The sequence below is a fragment of the Pelobates fuscus genome, chromosome 4 (genome assembly GCF_036172605.1).
Source record: "Pelobates fuscus isolate aPelFus1 chromosome 4, aPelFus1.pri, whole genome shotgun sequence".
NCBI lineage: Eukaryota > Metazoa > Chordata > Amphibia > Anura > Pelobatidae > Pelobates > Pelobates fuscus.
Window position 1 is genome coordinate 196,555,288 of NC_086320.1, and position 24,572 is coordinate 196,579,859.

General features: G+C 36.7%; 1 protein-coding gene across 1 annotated transcript in view; it reads left to right on the forward strand.

Moving 5' to 3' along the window:
• The window catches only part of CDH18 (cadherin 18), a 696,504-nt gene extending 678,624 nt beyond the window's left edge, over positions 1-17,880 (forward strand). Inside the window, exons 11-13 of the mRNA XM_063451839.1 lie at positions 5,327-5,444; positions 14,289-14,540; positions 17,255-17,880. Of these exons, the coding sequence (XP_063307909.1) occupies positions 5,327-5,444; positions 14,289-14,540; positions 17,255-17,745 (861 nt within the window). The 3' untranslated portion in view covers positions 17,746-17,880. The remainder of the gene's footprint in view (positions 1-5,326; positions 5,445-14,288; positions 14,541-17,254) is intronic.
• Positions 17,881-24,572: the final 6,692 nt, after the last annotated feature.

The window sequence follows — 24,572 nt, forward strand, 5'->3', positions numbered from 1 at the left end:
ACAAACTTGGTTTACTGGATAGTCTTTCCAACTCTCCTATTTTGGCTTCCAATTTGCAATTTTATTGAATTCCGACAATTCTAGAGAACCATTTATTTCAAATAATGAACCCAAACAACATTTTCAGATATTACACCAATAAAATATAGTCCATACAACCTTTTACTGCTTAATACATTTTATAGAATATGAATTTAAAGGCTCAATCCATGCTGCTTAATCAATACAGCATGCTGTAGTGGTCCATGACTAAGGACCAACAGGTATGAAATTCGCTAGGAATTTAGTTAAATTTAGTTAATTGGTCTCTACTCTCCCACCTCTGTTGTGGACTATGGTGCTTCCAATAAACCTTTTCCGTATTTTCCTATGTGAGTGCTTGTTTTATGGTTTTTGTATTATCTCTAATTTTTCAAAGGGTTTATTTAAATATAGAGTTATATTATTTTCTATTTTGCTCAATTTGATTTAGAGCTGTCCTTATATTTATTTTCTGTTTGCATAATTCCAATTTTCTTGTAGAGATGAATCTTATTGTACCTTAGATTATTTGAGTCTAATTAATAAAAGACTGATAGCACAAATACATACTATTAAATATACAGTTGTGCTTAAAAATCTGCATACCCTGGCAGAAACTGTGAAATGTTGGCATTAATTCTGAAAATATGACTGGTCATGCAAAAAAATATATTTTATTGAAGGATAGTGATCATATGAATTAATTTATTATCACATAGGTGTTTGGCTCCTTTTTAAATCATAATGATCACAGAAATCACCCTTGAATGTTTGGCCTTGTTACAGACAAACAAGGAGACACACATAGGTTAAAATGGCAATTAGAGGTTAATTTCCCATACCTGGGACTTTTAAAATTACAATTAGTGTCTGTGTATAAATGAGCCAATAAGTTTGTTAGCTCTCATGTGAATGCATTGAGCAGGGTAGATACTGAGCTATGGGTAGCAGAAAACTTTATAAAGATAAAAAAGGATATAAAAAGATATCCAAAGCCTTGAAAATGCCAGTCAGTACTGTTCAATAATTTATTAAGAAGTGGAAAATTCAGAGAATTCTTAAGGTCAGGTAGAACAAGAAATATTTCAGCCACAACTGCAGAAGAATTGTTCAGGATACAAAGAAAAACCCATAGGTAACCTCAGGAGAAATACAGGCTGCTCTGGAAACAGACGGAGTGGTTGTTTCAAGGAGCACAATATGACAATACTTGAACAAAAATAAGCTGCATGGTTGAGTTGCCAGAAAGAAGCTTTTACTGCACCAATGCCACCATAAAGACTGGCTACATTAGCACCTTGACAAGCCTCACAGCTTCTGGCACACTGTAATTTGGAGTGACGAGACCAAAATAGAACTTTATGGTCATAGCCATAAGCACTATATTTGGAGGTTTGGAGATGTCAACAAGGCCTATAGTGAAAATAATACAATCCCCACTGTGAAGCATGGTAGCAGCTCACTGGTGTTTTGGGGGGTGTGAGCTCTAAAGGCACAGGGAATCTTGTGAAAATTGATGGCAAGATGAATGCATCATGTTATCAGAAAAAACTGGCAGACAATTTGCATTCTTCTGCACAAAGGCTGTATATGGGACACAATTAGACTTTCCAGCATGACAATAACCATAAGCACAAGGCCAAGTTTCCCCTCCAGTGGTTACAGCAGAAAAAGGTGAAGGTTATGGAGTGGCCATCACTGTTTCCTGACCTTAATATCATCGAGCCATTCTGGGGAGATTTCAAACGTGTGGTTCATGCAAGACGACCAAAGACTTTGCATGACCTGGAGGCAGTTTGCCAAGATGATTGGGCAGCTATACCACCTGCAAGAATTAGGGGATTAATAGACAACTGTTACAAAAGACTGCATGTTGTCATTGATGCACAGTATTAAGAACTAAGGGAAGGCAGATTTTAAACAGGGGTAATTTCGTTTTTTTCTTTGTTGCCATGTTTTGTTTTATGATTGTGCCATTCTGTTATAACTTACAGTTGAATATGAATTCTATAAAAAAATGAAAGAAATGTGTTTTGCCTGCTCACTCATGTTTTCTTTAAAACTGGCACATATATTACCAATTCTCCAAGGGTATGAAAACTGTACATATTCATCAAATAACAAATAAAAGAAAACATTATACACAGGGCCGGCCCAAGACACACCAAGTATGAAATGCTGCCCCACCAGAAAAACAACATACAGGGAGTGCAGAATTATTAGGCAAGTTGTATTTTTGAGGATTAATTTTATTATTGAACAACAACCATGTTCTCAATGAACCCAAAAAACTCATTAATATCAAAGCTGAATATTTTTGGAAGTAGTTTTCAGTTTGTTTTTAGTTTTAGCTATTTTAGGGGGATATCTGTGTGTGCAGGTGACTATTACTGTGCATAATTATTAGGCAACTTAACAAAAAACATATATATAACCATTTCAATTATTTATTTTTACCAGTGAAACCAATATAACATCTCAACATTCACAAATATACATTTCTGACATTCAAAAACAAAACAAAAACAAATCAGTGACCAATATAGCCACCTTTCTTTGCAAGGACACTCAAAAGCCTGCCATCCATGGATTCTGTCAGTGTTTTGATCTGTTCACCATCAACACTGCGTGCAGAAGCAACCACAGCCTCCCAGACACTGTTCAGAGAGGTGTACTGTTTTCCCTCCTTGTAAATCTCACATTTGATGATGGACCACATGTTCTCAATGGGGTTCAGATCAGGTGAACAAGGAGGCCATGTCATTAGATTTTCTTCTTTTATACCCTTTCTTGCCAGCCACGCTGTGGAGTACTTGGACACGTGTGATGGAGCATTGTCCTGCATGAAAATCATGTTTTTCTTGAAGGATGCAGACTTCTTCCTGTACCACTGCTTGAAGAAGGTGTCTTCCAGAAACTGGCAGTAGGACTGGGAGTTGAGCTTGACTCCATCCTCAACCCGAAAAGGCCCCACAAGCTCATCTTTGATGATACCAGCCCAAACCAGTACTCCACCTCCACCTTGCTGGCGTCTGAGTCGGACTGGAGCTTTCTGCCCTTTACCAATCCAGCCACGGGCCCATCCATCTGGCCCATCAAGACTCACTCTCATTTCATCAGTCCATAAAACCTTAGAAAAATCAGTCTTGAGATATTTCTTGGCCCAGTCTTGACGTTTCAGCTTGTGTGTCTTGTTCAGTGGTGGTCGTCTTTCAGCCTTTCTTACCTTGGCCATGTCTCTGAGTATTGCACACCTTGTGCTTTTGGGCACTCCAGTTATGTTGCAGCTTTTCTCAGTTCATGGGCAGTTATTTTGCGCCTTGGTGTTTCCACACGCTTCTTGCGACCCTGTTGACTATTTTGAATGAAACGCTTGATTGTTCGATGATCACGCTTCAGAAGCTTTACAATTTTAAGAGTGCTGCATCCCTCTGCAAGATATCTCACTATTTTTGAGCCTGTCAAGTCCTTCTTTTGACCCATTTTGCCAAAGGAAAGGAAGTTGCCTAATAATTATGCACACCTGATATAGGGTGTTGATGTCATTAGACCACACCCCTTCTCATTACAGAGATGTACATCACCTAATATGCTTAATTGGTAGTAGGCTTTCGAGCCTATACAGCTTGGAGTAAGACAACATGCATAAAGAGGATGATGTGGTCAAAATACTCATTTGCCTAATAATTCTGCACTCCCTGTATATGCTTCTGCAATGGTAGTGTCTCTATGTGGGTGTGCTGGGGATGTAGCGTGTGTCTGTGTGAATGCTGGGGATGTAGCTTGTGTCTGTGTGTGCACTGCAGTCAATACACTTACCGATACACTATACTATGTGTGTCAGTGATTGTATCTGTTTGTCTATGTACCTGCATGTGTGGCAGTGTTTGTGAGTCTATATATCTGCTTGTGAATCAGTGTGTCTGTGCGTGTGTCAGTATATGTTTCAAAAACTGACACACATGCAGATACTGACACACATACAGATGTACAGACACACTGATATGCCTGCAGATACATAGACATACAGACATACACACAGACACTGACACATATAGATACACACATGGCCACACATGCAGATACACAGACATACAGATACACACACTACACACACAGATACAAATTACACACATACATTATACACAAACTACACACATACTACACATACACAGATACACACTACACACACAAACACACACACACAATACACATAGACACACATACAAACACACACTGCAAACATTACACACCTACAAACACACAGATACCCAGACTACACACAGATACACACACTACAGATACACATATACACACACACATTACACTCATACAAACAGATACACACACTACACATACACAGATACACACATACACACACACACACACAGATACACACACTACACACATACAAACACACAGATACACACAAATGCACATATATCCACCCAGATACACACACATTACACACATGCAAACAGATATACACACACACACACATTAAAAAAATTAAGCCATCCAGCAGGTTCTTACCTTCTGCTGGCTGTGGCTGGTGGGAGTTAAGGGCCTTCTCTCCCTATCCGGCCCCATGCTCATTGCTTCCTCCTCCTCCCGCGCGGCTGTGCAAGCTAGCTGGGAGGAAGTGATATGCTGTCACTTCCACCAAGCTCTCCATGCATATAGGAAGGGGCCCAGTAGTGCTGTTTTAAAGCGCCGCAGTGCACGACCGGGCCGCTCATTGCATATGTCCATCTGGTGGCCCTGAGGGCATGGGCCACCCGAAGGACCCTCACACAGGTTCCCAACCCATGCGGTGCTGCTCCACCACCGCCAAGGGTTGGGAAATCCTGTTTTAGATTACGACAGGGGTGGCAAAATGCTGCCCCTGTCAGAGTGCCGTCTGGAGCCCTGGCTCCAGCACAGTCTATGGATGGGCCCTGATTATACATTACCAAAAATAGTTTTGTTTCAAGAGACACTGTGTGCTGCAATCTTGTGAAGTCCTGAATTCTTTTTACATGGCCTATTATTCTTGAGCATCTCTTGAGACGTAATTACAAAATTTCTAGAAAACTCCCAACTTATGTTGTGACAATTGTTAAATACAGGTATTATAATTATTGTATTTGTTTATTTCTGATAAACTTTGAAATTCTATTTTACATGATAAATGCATAACTGTATTTCACAGTAAATCATTCATACAATTGTTCAGTGATATTATGTTTATGTATAAAACAATGAAGAATGTATATAAAGAATATGAAACCATCATAAACTACTTAGCATATTGTCCTTTCTCTAGGTTATTCATACCATTAGAGCTACAGACCAAGATGACACCGCTAACGGGCCAAGGTTCTACTTTTCTCTTCCAGAGGGTCACACCATGAATCCCAATTTTACCATAAAGAACAATGAAGGTACCAAATATATATAATTAATTATCTCCATGTCCATGATGTGAATCTTAAAAATGTGCCAATAAAGACTCTGTTTATATTGAATTCACCCTGGGATAACTGACAGATTACAATAAATATTCCAGGCATTTATTCATTAACCAGTTAGTCCTATGAGTGTATATATACAATGAACTAATGAAGCACAGATACATAGTGAACATGTTGATATATGCATTTAGTACATAGTATATGTAAATGATTATTGTAATCAGGTAAAGTAACATCAAATGCACATCTCTGTATCCTTAAGACACAAAACTTTATTTGCATGACTGTTGTGCCGGAAGGGAAGACATCAAACAGGTGCATTCATGCCTGAAGGGAAGACATTACACAGTGGGCTGTGAGCCAAATAGATGGAGCTTTCAACATGCAATCTGTAAATTTGCCAGCAAATCTGCTAAAATAGTGTTTGAATTGTGTCTGATAGTTTATGTGCTGACATAAAATTGATTTTGGAAGACAGGGTGAGTTAATATAACGCTTCAACTAGTCCACGTGTAATATGTACATAATCTTTGTTTAAAAAGCATTTAGCGCAAATGCATATTTTTATATTGTCCATGTAGGCTTTTCACTGGAATCTGATTTAATTTGATGTAATTATATATTTTTTATATTTAGACAGTCATTGTAAAATATCAGGAAGCCTACAACTTTGTTAAAAATTATTCACATATAATACTCTACAATATTCTAATCAACCAATTAAGCATTATTTCTATTGCACAAACACTGCAGCATTTTGTACTTGTATTCTATTTTAGTTAATGTGTATGACATATTTTATTGAATGCAATAAAATAATGGATAATTCAAGTCAATTAAGTATAAAAATAAAGCTTGCCCATATAATACTATGTCACAATGCATGTCATTGTCTGAATGTTACATGTAACCTTTTAAGCAGAGGAAATTGACAATAATTGTAGTTATATGATTAGGGATTATTCTAGCCTCGGTGAGGGAATAATCTAAATTGTATTAAAGACAGGAGGCAAATATTTGCATTACCTTCTTTACTGAAACCTCCAGCAGCAAAGAAACAGTTAACAGAACTTTTCAAAACAACCAATCAGAACAAAGCAACAGTAGTACCAAACCCCTAAGCAGGCTCTTCCACTTCCTCTTTCTTTGATGAGGTCGAGCAGGAGAGCAAGGAAACCAACAAATCCACATTGTAGCAAACACATCCAGAGAAACAATTGTCAAGCCCAGAGAAAAAACAGATTACACTGCAAGAAAAAGGAAAACATTGTGAAAGTAAACTGTCAAGGCAAGATGTCATATCCATACAATATCACTTGCACATCATAATACCTGATGAATAAACAAAAAGTCTACAGTTCTTATGAAGACCTAGTATCTAGTATGTACCTAAACTAAAAGGCATTGAAGAAATATAATTACAACACAAAAATGATGGATAAAATGCACACGGACAATCATCACTGAATAATAGAAATAACCTATATTATGTAAAACCATGCATTCACAAAACATAACAATATCCCCAATTAATTATAATAGAATAAGACCCAAATCCAGGGAGGGAACGTAAAAAAAAAAAAAAAAAAGGGGGGGGGGAAATATTTGCCTCCTGTCTTTAATAAAATTTAGATTATTCCCTCACCGAGGCTAGAATAATCCATATGGCAGGACAGGAGGCTTCATATTTGCAATTTGAACGCCCAAGTAGTAGAACCAGAAGCAATATGAGATAGAGGACTGAAATAAAAGTAGAATGGAAAAACCCATTCCCTAAACCAAGCAGCGGTGTAGAGAAAATGCAGAAGGGACCCAACGGCTTCCAAAGTTGTTGAGGTGACAGCACCCCGAACCAAAAAGTGTCCCAAGGAACTCTCAAGGTCAGCCAATGAGAGGATCCACCAAATCCAACGGGCGAGCGAAGATGCAGAAACAGTCCAAAACGGCTGTACGCAGAAATCAACAGCTGTCCATGAGTAGACGGACAAAAGAACCAGATCCTGGATCTATATGGTCGTGTACAACCTGTCAGAACTGTGGCCTATCCGGAGAATAGGGGTTCAACACAGAGGACGAATAGAAATGAAATATGTGTGGAGCAGAAGCCAATGTACTGAATGGCAAGAAGGAAGAAGACACTACCTCGATACCATGACGTCAGAACGCCATGAAATACAAGATGTACTGGGGAAAACCGTAAGCGGAAAAACTGGCGCAAGGCAAGTCCTTGTCATCAGGTCATTCCTCGAGGAAATGCAGAACACACGATACCACTAGAATTGAGGAATAGCGAGAGATAGGGCTCCCATAAGGTATACACCTCTAGGTAGATTGCAGACCAAGAGATCCTTACCAATGCCAGAATCTTGAGAAAACGCACATGAGTCATCCACTAGCTGACATAGGACGTGAATGGCCCCATACGATCCTACCCTGAGAGGGCAACTCAGCCAGACAATGGAGAGAGCCATAATAAGGACCGCCATAGGGACCCAAACATCTCTCCAGACACCAGTCATGGCAGGCTACCCCTGTGGAACCCACACAGGACATTAAGAGACAGGGAGTCAGAGATTGCTTTCCCATGGCAAACTCCAGCAAAAAGGGGTATCGCTCATGGAACGATCCAAGGTTCCGCAACCTTGATCCTGAGTCCGGGCATGGTCCGAGAGACCTCTGGGGCTAGTTAAGGGGAACCCTATGAATAGAGACATGTCAGCTCAATTTGTACGTGAGGGTAACTCCGGAGAGCAGACCCAGCACTTGGATGCCAAATCCGCCAGTTTGATGTCCAGCTTGGACAGGGGCCGTTTTGCGGTTCTCAGGGGTAGAAACCAACTAGGCGATACCTAAAAGTCATATCGGTCCATTCCCAAAGGGAATATAGTCTTCTCCGCTTTCCAAGCTGTAACGCGCCGTTTGTCCCGAGGAAACATCTGTGTCCGCGTGTCATCGACATCCAGTGGTTAGTCCCAGATAGAGGGCAAACCCTATATCAGGTGTTTGCGGGGTCCTTTCCGGACTCCGTCATGAAGACTGATCCTCTTGATGAATCCATCCGTTAGCCAACGCGTACCGGTAGGATGGCTGGTGGAGTACCTGTAGGATGCTGATGTTTTCTGGCAGTGAGGTCAGCGGGGTGGCATGAGGACAGGCCTGTGGTGACATTCTGTCATCAAACTAGCATGGTGACCAGGGGTCATGTGATCAAGTTCATGTAGATCTTTCTTACAGGGGGATAAGCTTTACTTTGATATGGTAAGTAGGTAATTCAATACCTTTACAAGTCAGGAGAGAGATAGCCACTCCCCCCACTATCCTCATTTCTCTCTGTTCCTTCTTGGCTGTGCTACTGAGCAGATGTGCAGACGCCATGCGCTATCTTGGTGAACCATGTTATACTCTATTGCTTCCTTTTCTTCCTTGGTGGATGTGATGTTGGACTTGCAGCAGTGAGCCATTACTAGATGTGAAGGCCTAACCGTGGGTGAGATCAAACGTGTGGGGAAGGGGATTACTATATAGATAGATAGATTTAAAAGGGTTGTTGCTCCGTGGGTCTGGGCTGTGTGTTTGTGATACATTTATAGTATTGTGTTGTTGCCTTCTAAATAAATACCTTTTAATGTAGACGAACCTTGTGTAATATTTATATTAATTTGGTGATACACCACAAGGCCAAGTGACCTTCTGGGTGTGGGAGATTTGTCCTTCGGTCATGATTGCATAACTGCCATAGTGGTAACACTGTCGGAGTGATACCTGGTGCGGCCAGCTGGGGGTCACCCAGTGTGCAAGAGGGGGTCACCCAACAAGCACAAGCATACCATGCAATATAGGCCAGCAGGGGAGGGGTCACCCTCAGTCTGAACATAATCGAACACTGTAGGTACAGTAGTGCCGTAGTGGTTAACCGTATAATAAAGTAACCAGACATTGCCGGTTCAGCAGTGCAGAAAGCAGGAGGGGGTCACCCTCATATAACCATAACCGAGCATTGCAGATCCAGCAGTGCTGTAGGTAAGAGGAGGTCACCCTCAGTGTGATATCAAAGGTCTGTACACCCAGTAGTGCAGTCAGCGAGAGGGGGTCACCCTCATGATGGTTATAACGGGACCCTGTAGGTCCAGCAGAATAGTCCACAGGAGGGGGTCACCCTCAGTATCTGCGTATAGCAGGGCACCGTAAGAACAGTAGCTCAATCAGTGGGAGGGGTACCCTCTTTTACGGGTATACCCGGAAGCTGCAGGTCCAGCAGTGCAGACTGTAGGAGGGGTTCCCCCTCAGTATAATAATAAGAGGACATTGCCGGAGCATTAGTGTAGGAAGCAGGAGGGGGTCACCCTCAGCATTAATCCTACAGGACACCGTAGAGCCAGCAGGATACTCATTGGTAGCCATGTTGCCAGAGGGAGGGGGTCACCCAGCCCACAATGGTGTCATACGTCCATTAATATGGTCCAGTAGTGGGTAGAGCCCCAGAAGTATGGACGGGGGGTGGTCACCCCCCGTAATAACAGGGCTGTATGCAGGGTCAGTTAGCCCCCCTGAGGGGTAGAAGGGTCCATATAGCTAGAAGCTGACTCACATCTACAGACCACTCAGGTATTATATTAGGATACACTTTCAAAGTGTATGTATAGTGGAAAAATTGAAGTCCCTTGCAGGAAGGGCAGCAAATCCTAGGCAGGGGAGCTAGGTGCTGAAAAACAGGCCATTTCATTTTTATGAGAAAATACTGAACCTTAAGAGAAAGACTTGATTAGCACATATCACATGTGGCATAGTCTTGGTAAACAATGATTTTTGTAAACAATGATTTTTATTTGAGCAGTAACATGCCCCTTTAAATCTGAGATTCACATTTAATTAGTAAAAAAACATGACAAGTCTACTGCCAAGATAGAGAACATAGTCACATTGCGTCAGACGTCATAGTAAGCTGCAGATGTGAGCTGTGAGAGTGCCTGGGGCAGATCCTGCTATCCAGGATCTGCTATATATGCAGCATGTGAGACAGGCACAGTAAATAGGGGGGTAGCTGAAAAACTGCATAAAGTAACCCAGAATAACAATAAATCAATGAGCAGTAACCAGAATATATCAGATAATAGCCTAAATACAGCAACAGATGTTAACAAGTGATACAGCAGCTACATAGCATGAAGTGGTATAGGAAATAACAAAGAATAAACTGCTTAGCTAAACCCAGCAATAGACTGCCTAGATAAACACAGCAATAGACTGCCTAGATAAACACAGCAGACAAACTGTTAAAACAAATCCAGCAAGAACCCTGCCTAAATAAATCCAGCAACTAAGCTGCCTAAATAAACCTAGCAAACAGACTGATTAAATAGACTGTTTAAATAAACAAGCAGCATGTAGGATAAAAAACAACCCAGAGCAGAGACAACTCTGAGTTGGTGAGTGTTCACCTGGAGGCAGCAGCAAAGAAAGAGGAAGTGGAAGAGCCTGCTTAGGGGTTTTATACTACTGTTGCTTTGTTCTGATTGGTTGTTTTGAAACGTTCTGTTTACTGTTTCTTTGCTGCTGGAGGTTTCAGTAAAGAAGGTAATGCAAATATGAAGCCTCCTGTCCTGCCATAAAATTGCTTTCATTTCATTACCTTACATAATATATTCTAATTATGCTGCACTTTTTAGGTTTATATATATATATATATATATATATATATATATATATATATATATATATATAGATAGATAGATAGATAGATAGATATCTGTGTATGTTTAATGTTTCACTAAGTTATTTGTGAAATATTAATCATCCAACACATTAATCATCCAACACATCTAAATTGCCTACATAATTGCCTAAATTACCTATAAATGCTTATGGTTTCCCACAAATAATATATTTGTGCTTTAAAACAAGTCCACATATAGCATAAGCATAATGTGTTTCCTGAAACACATTTCATGACAGGTAAAATCATAGCAGGTGTGTAAGGAAAATGCATGTAGGTCATGGTTGGATAGTTCCAAAGTGTTTTGTTCAAGGACTCTGTTCAATGAAATCATCCTTATTTCACTGTGCTGCCCTTCAGATTCTGTGTAGTGTATACATTCTATTCCATTGTCTAGCAATTTTGTGGATATGTAACATGTCCATTCCATAATTCTTATTTGTTCAATATAGCCAATAAATGTGACATGTTAACAAAGGTACATTTTAACAGCATTTTAAAACAGATACAAACCTCTCAACTGTTTATAACCAGTAGTTTACGCAATGTATAATGCTTCTTAATTGTAATCATTGATTTATGTGTATGTGGATATATATATCTATGTGTATGTGTGTGTGTGTATATATATATATATATATATATATATATATATATTAGTGTATATCTATATATGCACTATATCAGGTTTTGGATAGCATGGTGATTGGAACAGGTATGCACCAATCTGACCAAGATTAGTGGGAGTTATCATCCTGGGCAGTAGATGCTATTTGCAGAAGCCACCTTTCATTCAGTTCTTCTTCTGTTAAAGAAGCACTCCAAGTACCAAAACCATTACAGTCCACTGTAGTGTTTATGTTGCCATTAGTGCTCCGTCCGGCACCCACAGAAATCTGTCAAGCCATTTCAGAAAGGTTTGACAACTTGCTTTGGTCATGTCAGGCATATTTAGCTTTAAAGTGAAATGGCGGGTGGTGAAGGTGATAATAGGTCACAACTCTAGTGTGGGCAAGCCACTGTCGTGAGGTCACTCCCAACCTCTATACACAATAAACACAATGTCTGAACACTACTTCAGACTACAGGGCGCCACAATCACTAAGATATATATATTAATACAGTACAGGAGAATCTCATAAATAAATAACAGTAGGTAGAAATCCAAAAGTCCACCTTATTGAGAACAGTAAAATGCAATAGTGCAACATGCACAATGTATGCAAAAACATAAAATAATTCAAATTGATAGACTATAAATGGTATCCCTTCTTCACTGGTCCACAGATTGTTGAATCAGTGACTGGGATAATTGGTCAGGGTGGTGGTACCAGGTCCACCTAAATATGGGCTTGAACCCTGTGTTAACGTGAACTTTGTAGAGAAATGAATAGATTGGGTAGCGTTTCCCCCCTAGAAACTGAAAAAAAGGGGGAAGAACGCTCCCAGTCAACCTGGTATAGGTTAAAAAAGGACCGTTTAAGGTGCTATACCTATAGATGTAACCAAATAAAAATAAAGGTATCAAAAATAAAGCATACTCATATGAGAAAAATAGTGCGAAATGTATCCTGGCAAACGCAGTGAAAACACTGTAACTTTATTAAATAAACCAAACAAAGGATACAAAATCTCAGTTCCCAGGAGATGCTTGGTTACTAACAGAATTTTTCTGTGGATATATCTTAAAGTCCGATTAAACCTTGAGGCATATTGAACACTGGAAACACCAGGTATGCCTTTTGGACAATCCACAGAGAAAAAGCAAAAAAGTCGTGGACGATACCTTTTTTTTCAACCCCTGACGAAGGAGTCTAGTACTCCGAAACGCGCGTCGGGTTACCTCACTGGATCCCTCTCTCACTGATCACTCACTGGCACTATGCACGAGGGATCTCCTGGGAACTGAGATTTTGTATCCTTTGTTTGGTTTATTTAATAAAGTTACAGTGTTTTCACTGCGTTTGCCAGGATACATTTCGCACTATTTTTCTCATATGAGTATGCTTTATTTTTGATACCTTTATTTTTATTTGGTTACATCTATAGGTATAGCACCTTAAACGGTCCTTTTTTAACCTATACCAGGTTGACTGGGAGCGTTCTTCCCCCTTTTTTTCAGTTTCTAGGGGGGAAACGCTACCCAATCTATTCATTTCTCTACAAAGTTCACATAAAATAATTCAATATACAGCCAAATTGGCCAAGAACCCCTAAGGATAGCAGCTATAAACTTACAGAAGATTTCAAATATAGTAAGGTGCCAAGTGCTAAAGTGCAGGGATGCAGAGTACTTAATATTGCTGCTCCAAGAGCTGGAAAGAGCACTAGATACACCAATACTACAAAATAAAATGCTATATATTTAGCTTTACCAGCAGGAGAAGACTAGATGAGGTGCGTGCCCCCAATCGGGCCAGCTAAGTTGTCAAACCATTCGAAAAGGGTTTGTCGTATTAATCTGAGAGGAAACCAGGGCATTCCTGGTACCATAACCACTGTACTTCAATTATATATAGGGAGAAATGGTGCAGATGAAGGAAACCCTAGTCCTAACCTTAACCTTTTAAGTGATTTAGAACAATCTATGCAGTCTAAAGCATTACAGTACAATAGAAAAAAAAATTCCATCTCATGATTCTGGAGACATTAGAAAACACCCAACCTTTATATTCATTTTTTTTTTTATTATTATCCATAACTTCTTAATGACATTATTTTGCCTCAAAACACACTTTACTCTTAATAATGTTAAATTGTTTTATTTAGGATAAATTGTTCAAGATTATGCTAAAATATGAATTATTGTGTATGTAAATACTAAAACACTGATTCAAAGGTTTTCGTCAGTAAAACTCCACATTTTGATATCCCAGTAAAGGATGCCATAGTGGTGGGTGTTTTTGTTAACATTTTGAAAATGGTTGGACATCACAATAATAAGCCATAGTTGCTGTGGTGCTTGGAATATCAATGAAATCTAAAAGAGTAAAACAAACTTATATAGTTGGTTTTGAGATCTGGGACATCAAGCTAACATTCTGTTTGAGAAAATTGCTGAAAAGACTGGTAATAATTTTACAACTTTTTTTTTTTCTTAGATAACACCGCCAGCATTATAACACGACGTCGAAGATTTAGTAGAACTTCTCAAGATGAATACTATCTGCCTGTCGTTGTTGCTGATAGTGGTATTCCATCGTTAAGCAGCACCAGTACCCTTACAATCAGAGTGTGTGCTTGTGAAAGAGACGGCCGTGTAAGGACATGCCATGCTGAGGCATTTCTCTCTTCTGCTGGACTCAGTACTGGAGCCTTAATTGCCATTCTACTTTGTGTGGTAATTCTGCTAGGTATGTTTTAGTAATATTTTGAGCATACTGAATTAGGGTTTTATTGTGCAGATATTTTGGTCCTACAATTAAAGGGACACTTTAGGAATACTTTTTATTGGAATACTGCTTCTGTGCTCGTCCGGTGTTTTTCCACGTAAAAAAAAAATAATGTGCGACAAAGATCTGAAAAGTTGTATTACACTGCATAATAGATTCTCTTTTAAGTCCCGGCGGAAGTTGTATAAATGCACATCATGAATGCAAATATACATATATTAATTTATATAATTAAATCAAAAGTGGTACATGTTAAGGGAAAATAGGGACCAATTTGGATTTCTGGGATAAAACATTTTTTAAAGTGAATATTTTTCTTCATTATCTGTACGATAGAATCAGATGGGTAATACATCACTTTATAGTACAGTACAAATAATAAAATATGCACTTAAAATAAATACATCTAGCTATATATGTCTAGATTTCCTTTGTTAAATTAGGTTTTTAGTATAGGTCATAATTAGAAATTAAAAAAGAATCAATGTCTGTTATTTGGAAATCAACCTTTCATGCATGAAGGACACAATGAATATAAGATATTTCTTTGATTATATAATACAAACTATAGTAAGTGAATTAAAATGGTGCTGTGGATATATTTAATGTAGAAGCAAGCAACCTAATTAGTGTGATAACCCAAAATACTAAGTAAAAAGTATAAAATGATCTATATAAGTAGGCATGTAGGCATGACTTTTAAACAAGTAGAAAATTGTAAAAAAAAAAAAAAATCTTAGGAAAGACATTTATGTTATTAAAGTTCTTTGTGCAAATGTGATCACTGTGGTTCTCCAGACAACGTACTTTTCAAGTAAACTTTTATTTGCTGGATGATTTCTAAGAATATCTTACTACTTTCCACAAAAAACAGGAAAATATGGTTGAAATTACTACTTATAGACACAAATGGTGACATATTTAACAAATACACTTTGCGTTGACTATGGACTTTAAGTCTCTATCTACTTGGAGTGGTCTGGGTGTCTACTTCCACTACCCTTAACCCTGCAACTGTAATTATTGCAGTTTTCATAAACTGCAATAATTACTTTGCAGGGTTAAGTCCTCCCCTAGTGGCTGTCTACCAGACAGCCACTAGAGGGCACTTCTTGGTCCATAGCACAGGTTCGCTAAAATCCCCATAGGAAAGCATTGAAAAGCATTAGGTTTCCCCAGCCAGCGGGCGGGATCAGTCTCCCCCGCCGGCTGACATAATGAAGGGGAGGAGCGGCGGCGGAGGAAGAAGCAGCGACGATGTCTTCACCCCTTCAGCAACCGGGGATGGGAGGTGGGAGGGAGAGGGGACCTGCAGTGCCAGGAAAACGGATTGTTTTCCTGGCACTGGAGTGTCCCTTTAACTACAGCAATCCTTTTACCCATAAATACAATAATTTAAACTTGAAAATGAAAGGTGTATTAAAATCAAAAGCCTTTGTTAATCATTTTTGTATTAATAAATATGCATTGAAGAACTATTTTTCTATTTTAGAATAAATTATAAAATATTTCTAATTATTAAATATTATGCTTTTCTTTTTATTTACTAATGTATAAACTTTCACATTATATCCAGTATAGATCAGTTAAAACTATTTGTGATAGGTTTGTATGGAAATATACATGGCAATTCCCTCCTTAAAACGGAGTCTTGATAATCAATTAAAGGACAGATAACTTTGCATTATTTTAATCACAGGCTTTTTCACTGCACCATCTGTGAAATATTAAGAATCATCTCCTGCAATGTTTTCCCTGAAGGAACACAGTCTGAGAAGTCTATACAGAGTTTTTCAGTACTATATTCTTACTAAATAAAAACTAGCATTCCCTACACTATACTGCAATAATATTTCCATATATTTCCATATTCCATATTCCATATATAAATATATATTTTTATTTTTATTTTATTTTTAATAGTAATGTCATTTTATTTCTAACCTTGTCCCAATAACAACAAATCGAGCCTGAAAATATTGTCTTGTAATTATGATAGAGAAATAAAAGTAAATAAATATTCCCAACAAATAACTTATGATATATTAGATGTTATTAAAATATTAAAATAAAAATGCATGATGCCATATGTCTTGTCAAGAAAAACAAAAAATCATTTCAAATATGCCGATTTCTACATTAGCGTAAATTTTGTTAAATTGAACACAAACTGAAAAGATTTGTCAGTATCCTAATTTATATCTTCCTTAAAAAAAGGTCAATGATATTTCCCCTAAAAAATCATATCCTTTTAAGTATTACAAGCAGAGTATAAATACAGATTATAAGCACTGGGGGGGACTTTTATTTATTTTCTCAGATTTTTTATTCACTTTATGTAATATACCTCTTCAACTGTTTCAGAATTGCAAACCTTGTAATTATTATCACTGCAATTATTTTTTTTTAAATAATATTTTGATAATGTTTTTCCTCTGACATCATAGAATGTTAATATGTTTTTATCTAATAAAATGTGAATAATACATTTTTCTGCTGCATCTTTGCCACAACTTAGTTAATCAAAATAACAAATTTAGAGTTTATTAATATTTTACAAACATGTTGATGAGATTAACAGACACATTTGATGATATGGAAAAGTTTATTTATAAAAAAATTGCATAAAACATTTAGAATTTAATTAATACAATTTAACTTTCCTTATTTTGTAGCTATTGTAGTTCTCTTCATTACCTTACGCAGAGGAAAAAAGGAACCTTTGATTATTTCTGAGGAAGATATTCGTGAAAATGTAGTAACATATGATGATGAGGGTGGTGGAGAAGAAGATACTGAAGCTTTTGATATATCTGCTCTTCGAAACCCTTCTGCTGCTGAAGATCTAAAATATAGAAGAGACATTAGACCTGATGTAATGTGTACACCAAGACACCAAGATCTCTCAGCCATAGAGAGCATCAATGTTCAAGAATTCATCAAACAAAGACTTGCTGAGGCTGACCATGACCCAAGTGTGCCACCCTATGACTCTTTACAGACATATGCATATGAGGGTCAAAGATCTGAAGCAGGATCTATCAGTTCTATAGATTCAATTGGAACACAATCCGACCAGGATTATACTTATCTTGATGACTGGGGACCAGAGTTTAAAAGGTTAGCAGAACTCTATGGAGAAAAGGAACAAGAAAGAACAACTTAGTATATTTTTTCTAAAACTCTGTTTTATTTACAAAACAACTGGAAGCATAACCACAAGATTTAAAATAAATTAATACTTGGAACTCAGCAAGTTGTTCACTTTTACTGTAGAAACAAGTGCCATTTTCATATTAAAAGTGGGGGTTTCAGATTTTCAAAAGAAGCTAAACTATTTTCCCTTGTGTATATTTTTTAATTGCTTAATAAAGTTGGTGGTGCCACATTCATATAGAGTATTCATAGCAAACAAAGCATTTATATTTTGCTATATATTTTTAAAACATTGCATTGCAATACAAACTTCCTTTTTTGGCCATGTACAGTTTATTATGGAATTATGATCGTGTTCTTTAGTTTCCCCTTACAACATTTTAATTTTGACTTGTGATATTTTTTTTTACCAATACCTCACAGTGATAAGAGACCGAAGCGTTAATTGCACTACATCATTATTTTAAGGTTGACTCAAACTATAACATTTGTGTAGTATTTTTAATGAGACATTTATGAGACATACATTTCCTAAGTCCACAAATGTTGAGTTCAACTAGCTAATGTTACTACTATTTATGAGAATCTACAGGGTTCAAATAACATCTCAATGCTTATTGACTGATGAAAACTGTTCTAAGCTGAGAAATCAATTTGATAATTAGAAGGTAAGTAGCTAACATAGAGTGTATATCAGTATAATATTTTCATAAAAAACATTTTCAATTATATAAAAATGTAAGCACAAACGTATTAACTCTAAGGCTCAAATTTTATTATATTAGTTCAGATTTTCATACAAATCAAACAGTTGAAAGCAAAATACATTTAAAATTACTACCATATCCAAATATATTTAGGAGCAGATGGTGTAGAAAATGTATACTTAATGAAAGTAAAACTCCAAATATTATACCTACTACATTTCACCCAATGTAGCACTATAATTATTAATAATATTTAAGAATAATAAAACTATAACATGAGTACATGAGTACTAATAGGGGGAATTCATGAACTAGTTGGAAAATACATTTTATGTTTTAATAGGAAACAAATTTAAGAAGACATCCATCCCATGCAATATTTCTTTAGGTCAATGGGTAGAGGTGTATAAATTGAGCAGTGCCAGATTAAGAGAAGATTGATGGGAACACTCTGGAACTGGAAGTTTTTAGGATCAATCCAATTGCCATTAATGTGTAAGTATTAAGGCAAAATATTACACTAATATTTCAACTTGCATCTTTAAAAGAACACTATAGTCACCTAGACCACTTTACCTCATTGAAGTGGTCTGGTTACAGTCTACCAGTCTTACTTAGACGTGCAATGTAAATCATTGCAGTTTCTAAGAAAATGCAATACTTACATTGAAGGACTAAGACTGCCTCTAGTGGCCGTCAATCAGACAGCCACTAAAAGGGACTTCTTGATTGCTAAATGACTTTAGGCCACCTAACTAAGATTGGATGTCCTCACGCTCTGCATAAGGACATCCAATGTTAGTTAAATCCCCATAGGAAAGCATTGGGATTTAGGGATCACCAAGTTGTTACTAAGGTGTTTATATAAAAAAGCACACCTTAGACACAACTGGGTAATTACTAAATCCTGGATTGGTAGGGGTGCGTTGAGGACTGATTTGGGAACCACTGGTGTAAGGGATACAAATTTGTATTCCTCACATTATAATAATAATTATTTGTGATTTTTATAGCACTTTTCTCCCTGTGAGACTCAAAGCACCTTACAAATATACAAACATAAAGATATAAAAGTTAGGAGTTTGTGAAGGTCAGATAAGCGGAATAAATGCCTGATGGAAGAGGTGGGTCTTTAGCTTATTTAAAAGTCTTTAAGGACGGTGACTCTGTACGGTAAGGAGTTCAAGAATGTAGGGGCAGCGTGGCTGAATGCCCTGGAACCTGAGTCTGTCTTTATTCTTGGCACTGACAGGAGGGTTTTGCTGGCTGATCGAAGTTAACGGGATGGAATATAGGGTGTCAGGAGCTCTGTCAGGTACTGTGGGCCTTGATTGTTTAAGGCTTTGAAGGTTAGCAGGCCAATTTTAAAATATGTTCGCCATTTAATTGGAATTATAGAATCCCTTTAAGCTGAAAGGTAAAATTCCTGATGAGACAGAGAGGGGTATTTTTCTAAACCCTTACACACTTAGTAACCCTTAATAGGGAACACATGGGGTGGATGGCAACACTGTAACATGGCTGTGTGATACAAAAGCAAATAGAAACATTCAAAATATGCTCAAACTTCCACTACTCCTGGGTGGCAGCAATGACTATAGTACACATTAGCCCTCATATATACAATAAAGAACAAAAAAGTTACTTGCACACTATTTTGGTGTTTATTGCATGCATTGGGACAGATGTGTACTGTAGTCATTGCTGCCACCCATGAATAGTTGAAGTTTGAGGGCAGGGCTTAATTTTGTATGATTGTATAGATTTTCTTTTTTGCTCTTCCACTTTTTCCCTCTGTTGGTTCCTTTTTTTTTTAACACTAAATGCTGATTTCATTCACAGCTCAAATGAGGAGTGAACAATAGAGGGATAAAAAAAGTGTATATATATATATATATACATATATATATATATATATATATATATATATAAAATGAAATATAACCTATAAATGTTATATTTCATTATATTGGTTACGTTTGCCACTTGGTCCGTGTATCAAATGGTTGGAAAGTGCACTTATCAGTGTCCTAAAAATATATATACACATTTTATTATGTACATATTTTGCAGTACACTGATTGGCCCATTGTTGCATGTTTTTTGGTTTGTCTGAATCACTTTCCTGGATATTTTCCATGGAAGGTATTCAGACAAGATGACCCTGTCAAAGGAATAAGTGTCAGAGGTCCCCAACTAAATTTCATTTTCAGAAAAAAAAATAAAATTTGCCATTTTGCACATATCTACTCTCAGTTCCTTATGTCATGTGTTAAGGTGAAATTTATATTTGTTGAATTGTTGGAATACAGTGCATTTAGAAGGAATTCAAAAGCTTATTTTTTTTTCAAATTATTAAGCTTCAGTTTATAACTGAATGCTATAATTATTTCAATTATTTTTTAACATCAATCAACACTTGATATTCAATAATGATATAGCAAAAACTATTTTTTTGTTACACAATTCCAAATATAATATTATTATTATTATTATTATTATTATTATTATTATTATTATTATGACAGTTTGGACACACAAGAACAGAGGGGTTGATGGCCCTGCTCAATGAGCTTACATGCTAGAGGGAGTGGGGTAAAGTGACACAAAAGGTAAGGATAATATTAGACTAGTGACAGTTGCAAGAGAGGAATCAGTTGGGAGCTATTAACAGTTTAATTGATACGCTTTTATGAAGACGTGGGGTTTTAATGATTTTTTGAAGAAGTGAAGACTGGGTGAGCATCTTACGGAGGAGGGAAGTGAGCTCCACAGGAACGGTGCAGCCCTCAAGAAGTCTTGAAGGCGAGCATCAGAGGTGGGAATACGGACAGAAGATAGACGTAAGTCTTCAGCACATCGTAAGGGCCTAGACGGGACATATTTGTGTATTAGGGAGGATAGATAGGTGGGAGATTTGAAAGCAAGAACCAGAATTTTAAATTGAGCCCTTTATCTTACAGGAAGCCAATGTAGGGACTGACAGAAGGGTGTGGCGTGGGAAGTGCGGGCGGACAGGAAGGTGAGCCTGGCTGTCGCATTCATTATGGACTGTAACGGCGCAAGTTGGGAGCACGTCAGACCACTGAGAAGTGGATTACAGTAGTCAAGGCGAGAAAGGACAGTGGAATGGACCAGCACCTTAGTCGCATCTTGCGATAAGTAGGGTCGGATGCGTGCAATGTTTTTGAGATGGAAACAACAGGATTTGGCGATAGACTGAACATGAGGCTTGAAGGAGAGGTCGGAGTCAAAGAGAACACCTAGGCAGCAAGCCTGTGTATATTAAATATATGAGACAGAAAAACTGAAATATCACTGTTTTCAAGCCCCTTACACCTGAATGTGGGTAGTTTCTGCCATTCAGCTCTACAGATCCTCTCAAACTCTATTAGGTTGAATGGGAACCATTTTTGGATAGCCACTTTCAGGTCTCTAGAGATGTTTCATTAGGTTTAACCCAGGCTCTGGCTGGGCCACTCAAGGACATTTGCAGAGTTGCCCTTTAGCCACTATTGTCTTGCCTTTGCTGTGTGTTCACAGTCTTTGTCCTGCTGGGAGGTGATCCTTCAGCTCAGCCTGACGTTTCATTAAGGCTATCTCTGTATTTTCTCTGTATTTTATTGCATTTATCTTTTTACTCAAACCAAACCAGTATCCCAGTTCCTACCACTGAAAAACACCTCAAAGCATGATATCAGTACTGTGCTTCACTTTTGGAATAGTGCTACCACTACCATGCTTCACTGTTTGGGTATTGAGTGTATACTGATGTGAAAAAAATAATAATTCAAACATTTGAAGCATATGACTGTATTATAAAAATGAGTAGACATTTTTTTTTTTTTTTTTTTTTTTTTTACCAGTATGTGGTTATTCTCTTTCAATAGAAATCTGACTACCCAGAACTACAATAGTAGTATTTCATATTTTGGATGTATCTCATAGGTATGGTAACACAATGGACATATGTTAATTAAAGCTATGTTATCAACAACTTAACAGCAAGAGGAACACATCTCTGGTTAAGAATTTAATCTTAACTCTTTGTTTCTGATGTTATTTTAAAGGTATAATTTGTAATTTAAATATATATATAGATATATACATATCTATATATATATATTTGTTATATTGATTTTTTTTTTGTTCTTGATTGTAAAGCAAAACCACATACTCTTGTAGAAACAATTTACAGCAACAGGGGAAATACAAATCAATTAGCACACTTCAAGCCATGACAATTTATCAGTGACAACCAGCCTCTGAAATACCTAATAACATTACTTTGTCCATTAGAAAAAAAAAAAAAATGACACACCCAACAAATGTAAATTTAATACAAAATGCCACATTTCCAATATTACTCCAATAGATTTAATCTTTTGGATAAGCTTTTCAAATGGATAAACCTTTAAAATATTTTTTCTTCATATTAAATATTCAAAAATATCATATATATATCAAATAGCATTAAAATATAACATTATTTTAAATCAAAATATTTTTCATAATTTTAAATATTTTTAAAATAGATCCCAAAATGTACATTTTTTGGAAAAGTGTATCCATCAATATTATATTGAGGCCATTGTTTAGCCTATATAGGCCAAACAATGGCCTCAATATAATATTGTTGGATACACTTTTTCAATCATTTTACATTTTTGGATCTATTTTAAAATTATTCTAAATCTATACTAGAAATTTTATGGAACTACTTTAAAACAAGCATAATTATTTTTATGAATTGTGTATTCATTATTCTTACCATTCAGTCAAATATAAAGAATATTTTTGTCACCTTTAATGTTAACATAATTGCAAGTGTTACTGCTTTATATTTCCTGAAAACATTGCACATGGGATTTGATTATGCCATCCTAAGCCTAAATATTCCACCTCCACATGGCTTTTTCCTTATGCTGCCACTTTTGTTATCATTGTACAAAAAGATCATTAATATGCTTGACCAATCAGAATATCCTCAACAGAGTTTTCCTCTCTTGTCTGTGCAGTCTGTGTTCTAGTTGGTTATAGTTTTCTTTAACACTCACTTTTACCGTTCAGTATATTACAGAGTATAAAAATGTACCTTGTTTCAAGATTTTCTTGCCTTTTACAACTATAGAAATATAGAAACCGTGCCGGTTTGGTAAAATCCTATGCAGATGCATTATTTTTTGACTTCAAAGAAAGACAATAGTTAAGGGCACTGAGAGAGGTAACAGAGTTTACCCTACAAACCTGCTATGTAAAGTAATTTGTATAATTTTCAAGAAATTGTACCTGGAACCATACCATTTCCTCGATGTTGCAAATAAAACATAATATATTTCCAGCAAAATATACAATTAACTTTAAAAAAAATGACTTTGCAAATTAGTTTTTTTAAGATTATTATAAAATAATGAAGCTGCTCGATCATTGCTGATAAATGATTTACTTAAAAAAATCTAAAAAGTGCCAGTTCTGTCTCATATTATAAATAAATGTATTAATGAAAATAGATAAATCTAGATACATTCAAGACAAACATACAAAAAAACATTTCTATTCATGACACTTATTAATGTATTAAAAATAGGAAAATTAAAATCATTAGGTAGATAAATCTAGATACATTCAAGACAAACATACAATAAACATTTCTATTCCTGACACTTATTAATGTATTAAAAATAGGAAAATTAAAATCATTAGGTTTCTTCAAATCCATGATATTTCTTGATATTTCTTGATATATATATATTCCTCATTTGAAAAATTACTTTTCTTCGGTGGTTTATTTGTTTTGTTGTGGGTTATCCCGAAGGAATCACATTAAGTGTGGCAGTAAAGAATATACCTATAAGTTAAATAAACTAGTCTAAATGATGTCCTGTCATTGTTTACAAAATCATGTGGGCTAGTAATGCAATTGGGAGAATATTGCCCAAACATGATTGGAACATCATTCTGTGTGATTCAATTATTAGTGAATATATTGGCAATGGACCACAATGTATTTTTTCTGCATGTGGGCCTGTGGATTTCTAAAGACAGCTAATGTACCTGTTAGGTTGTCTCCTAGTAGCTCAGCAGTTAATAAAGATTTTTTTTTCCATGCAGTCATATAAAAAATGATTTC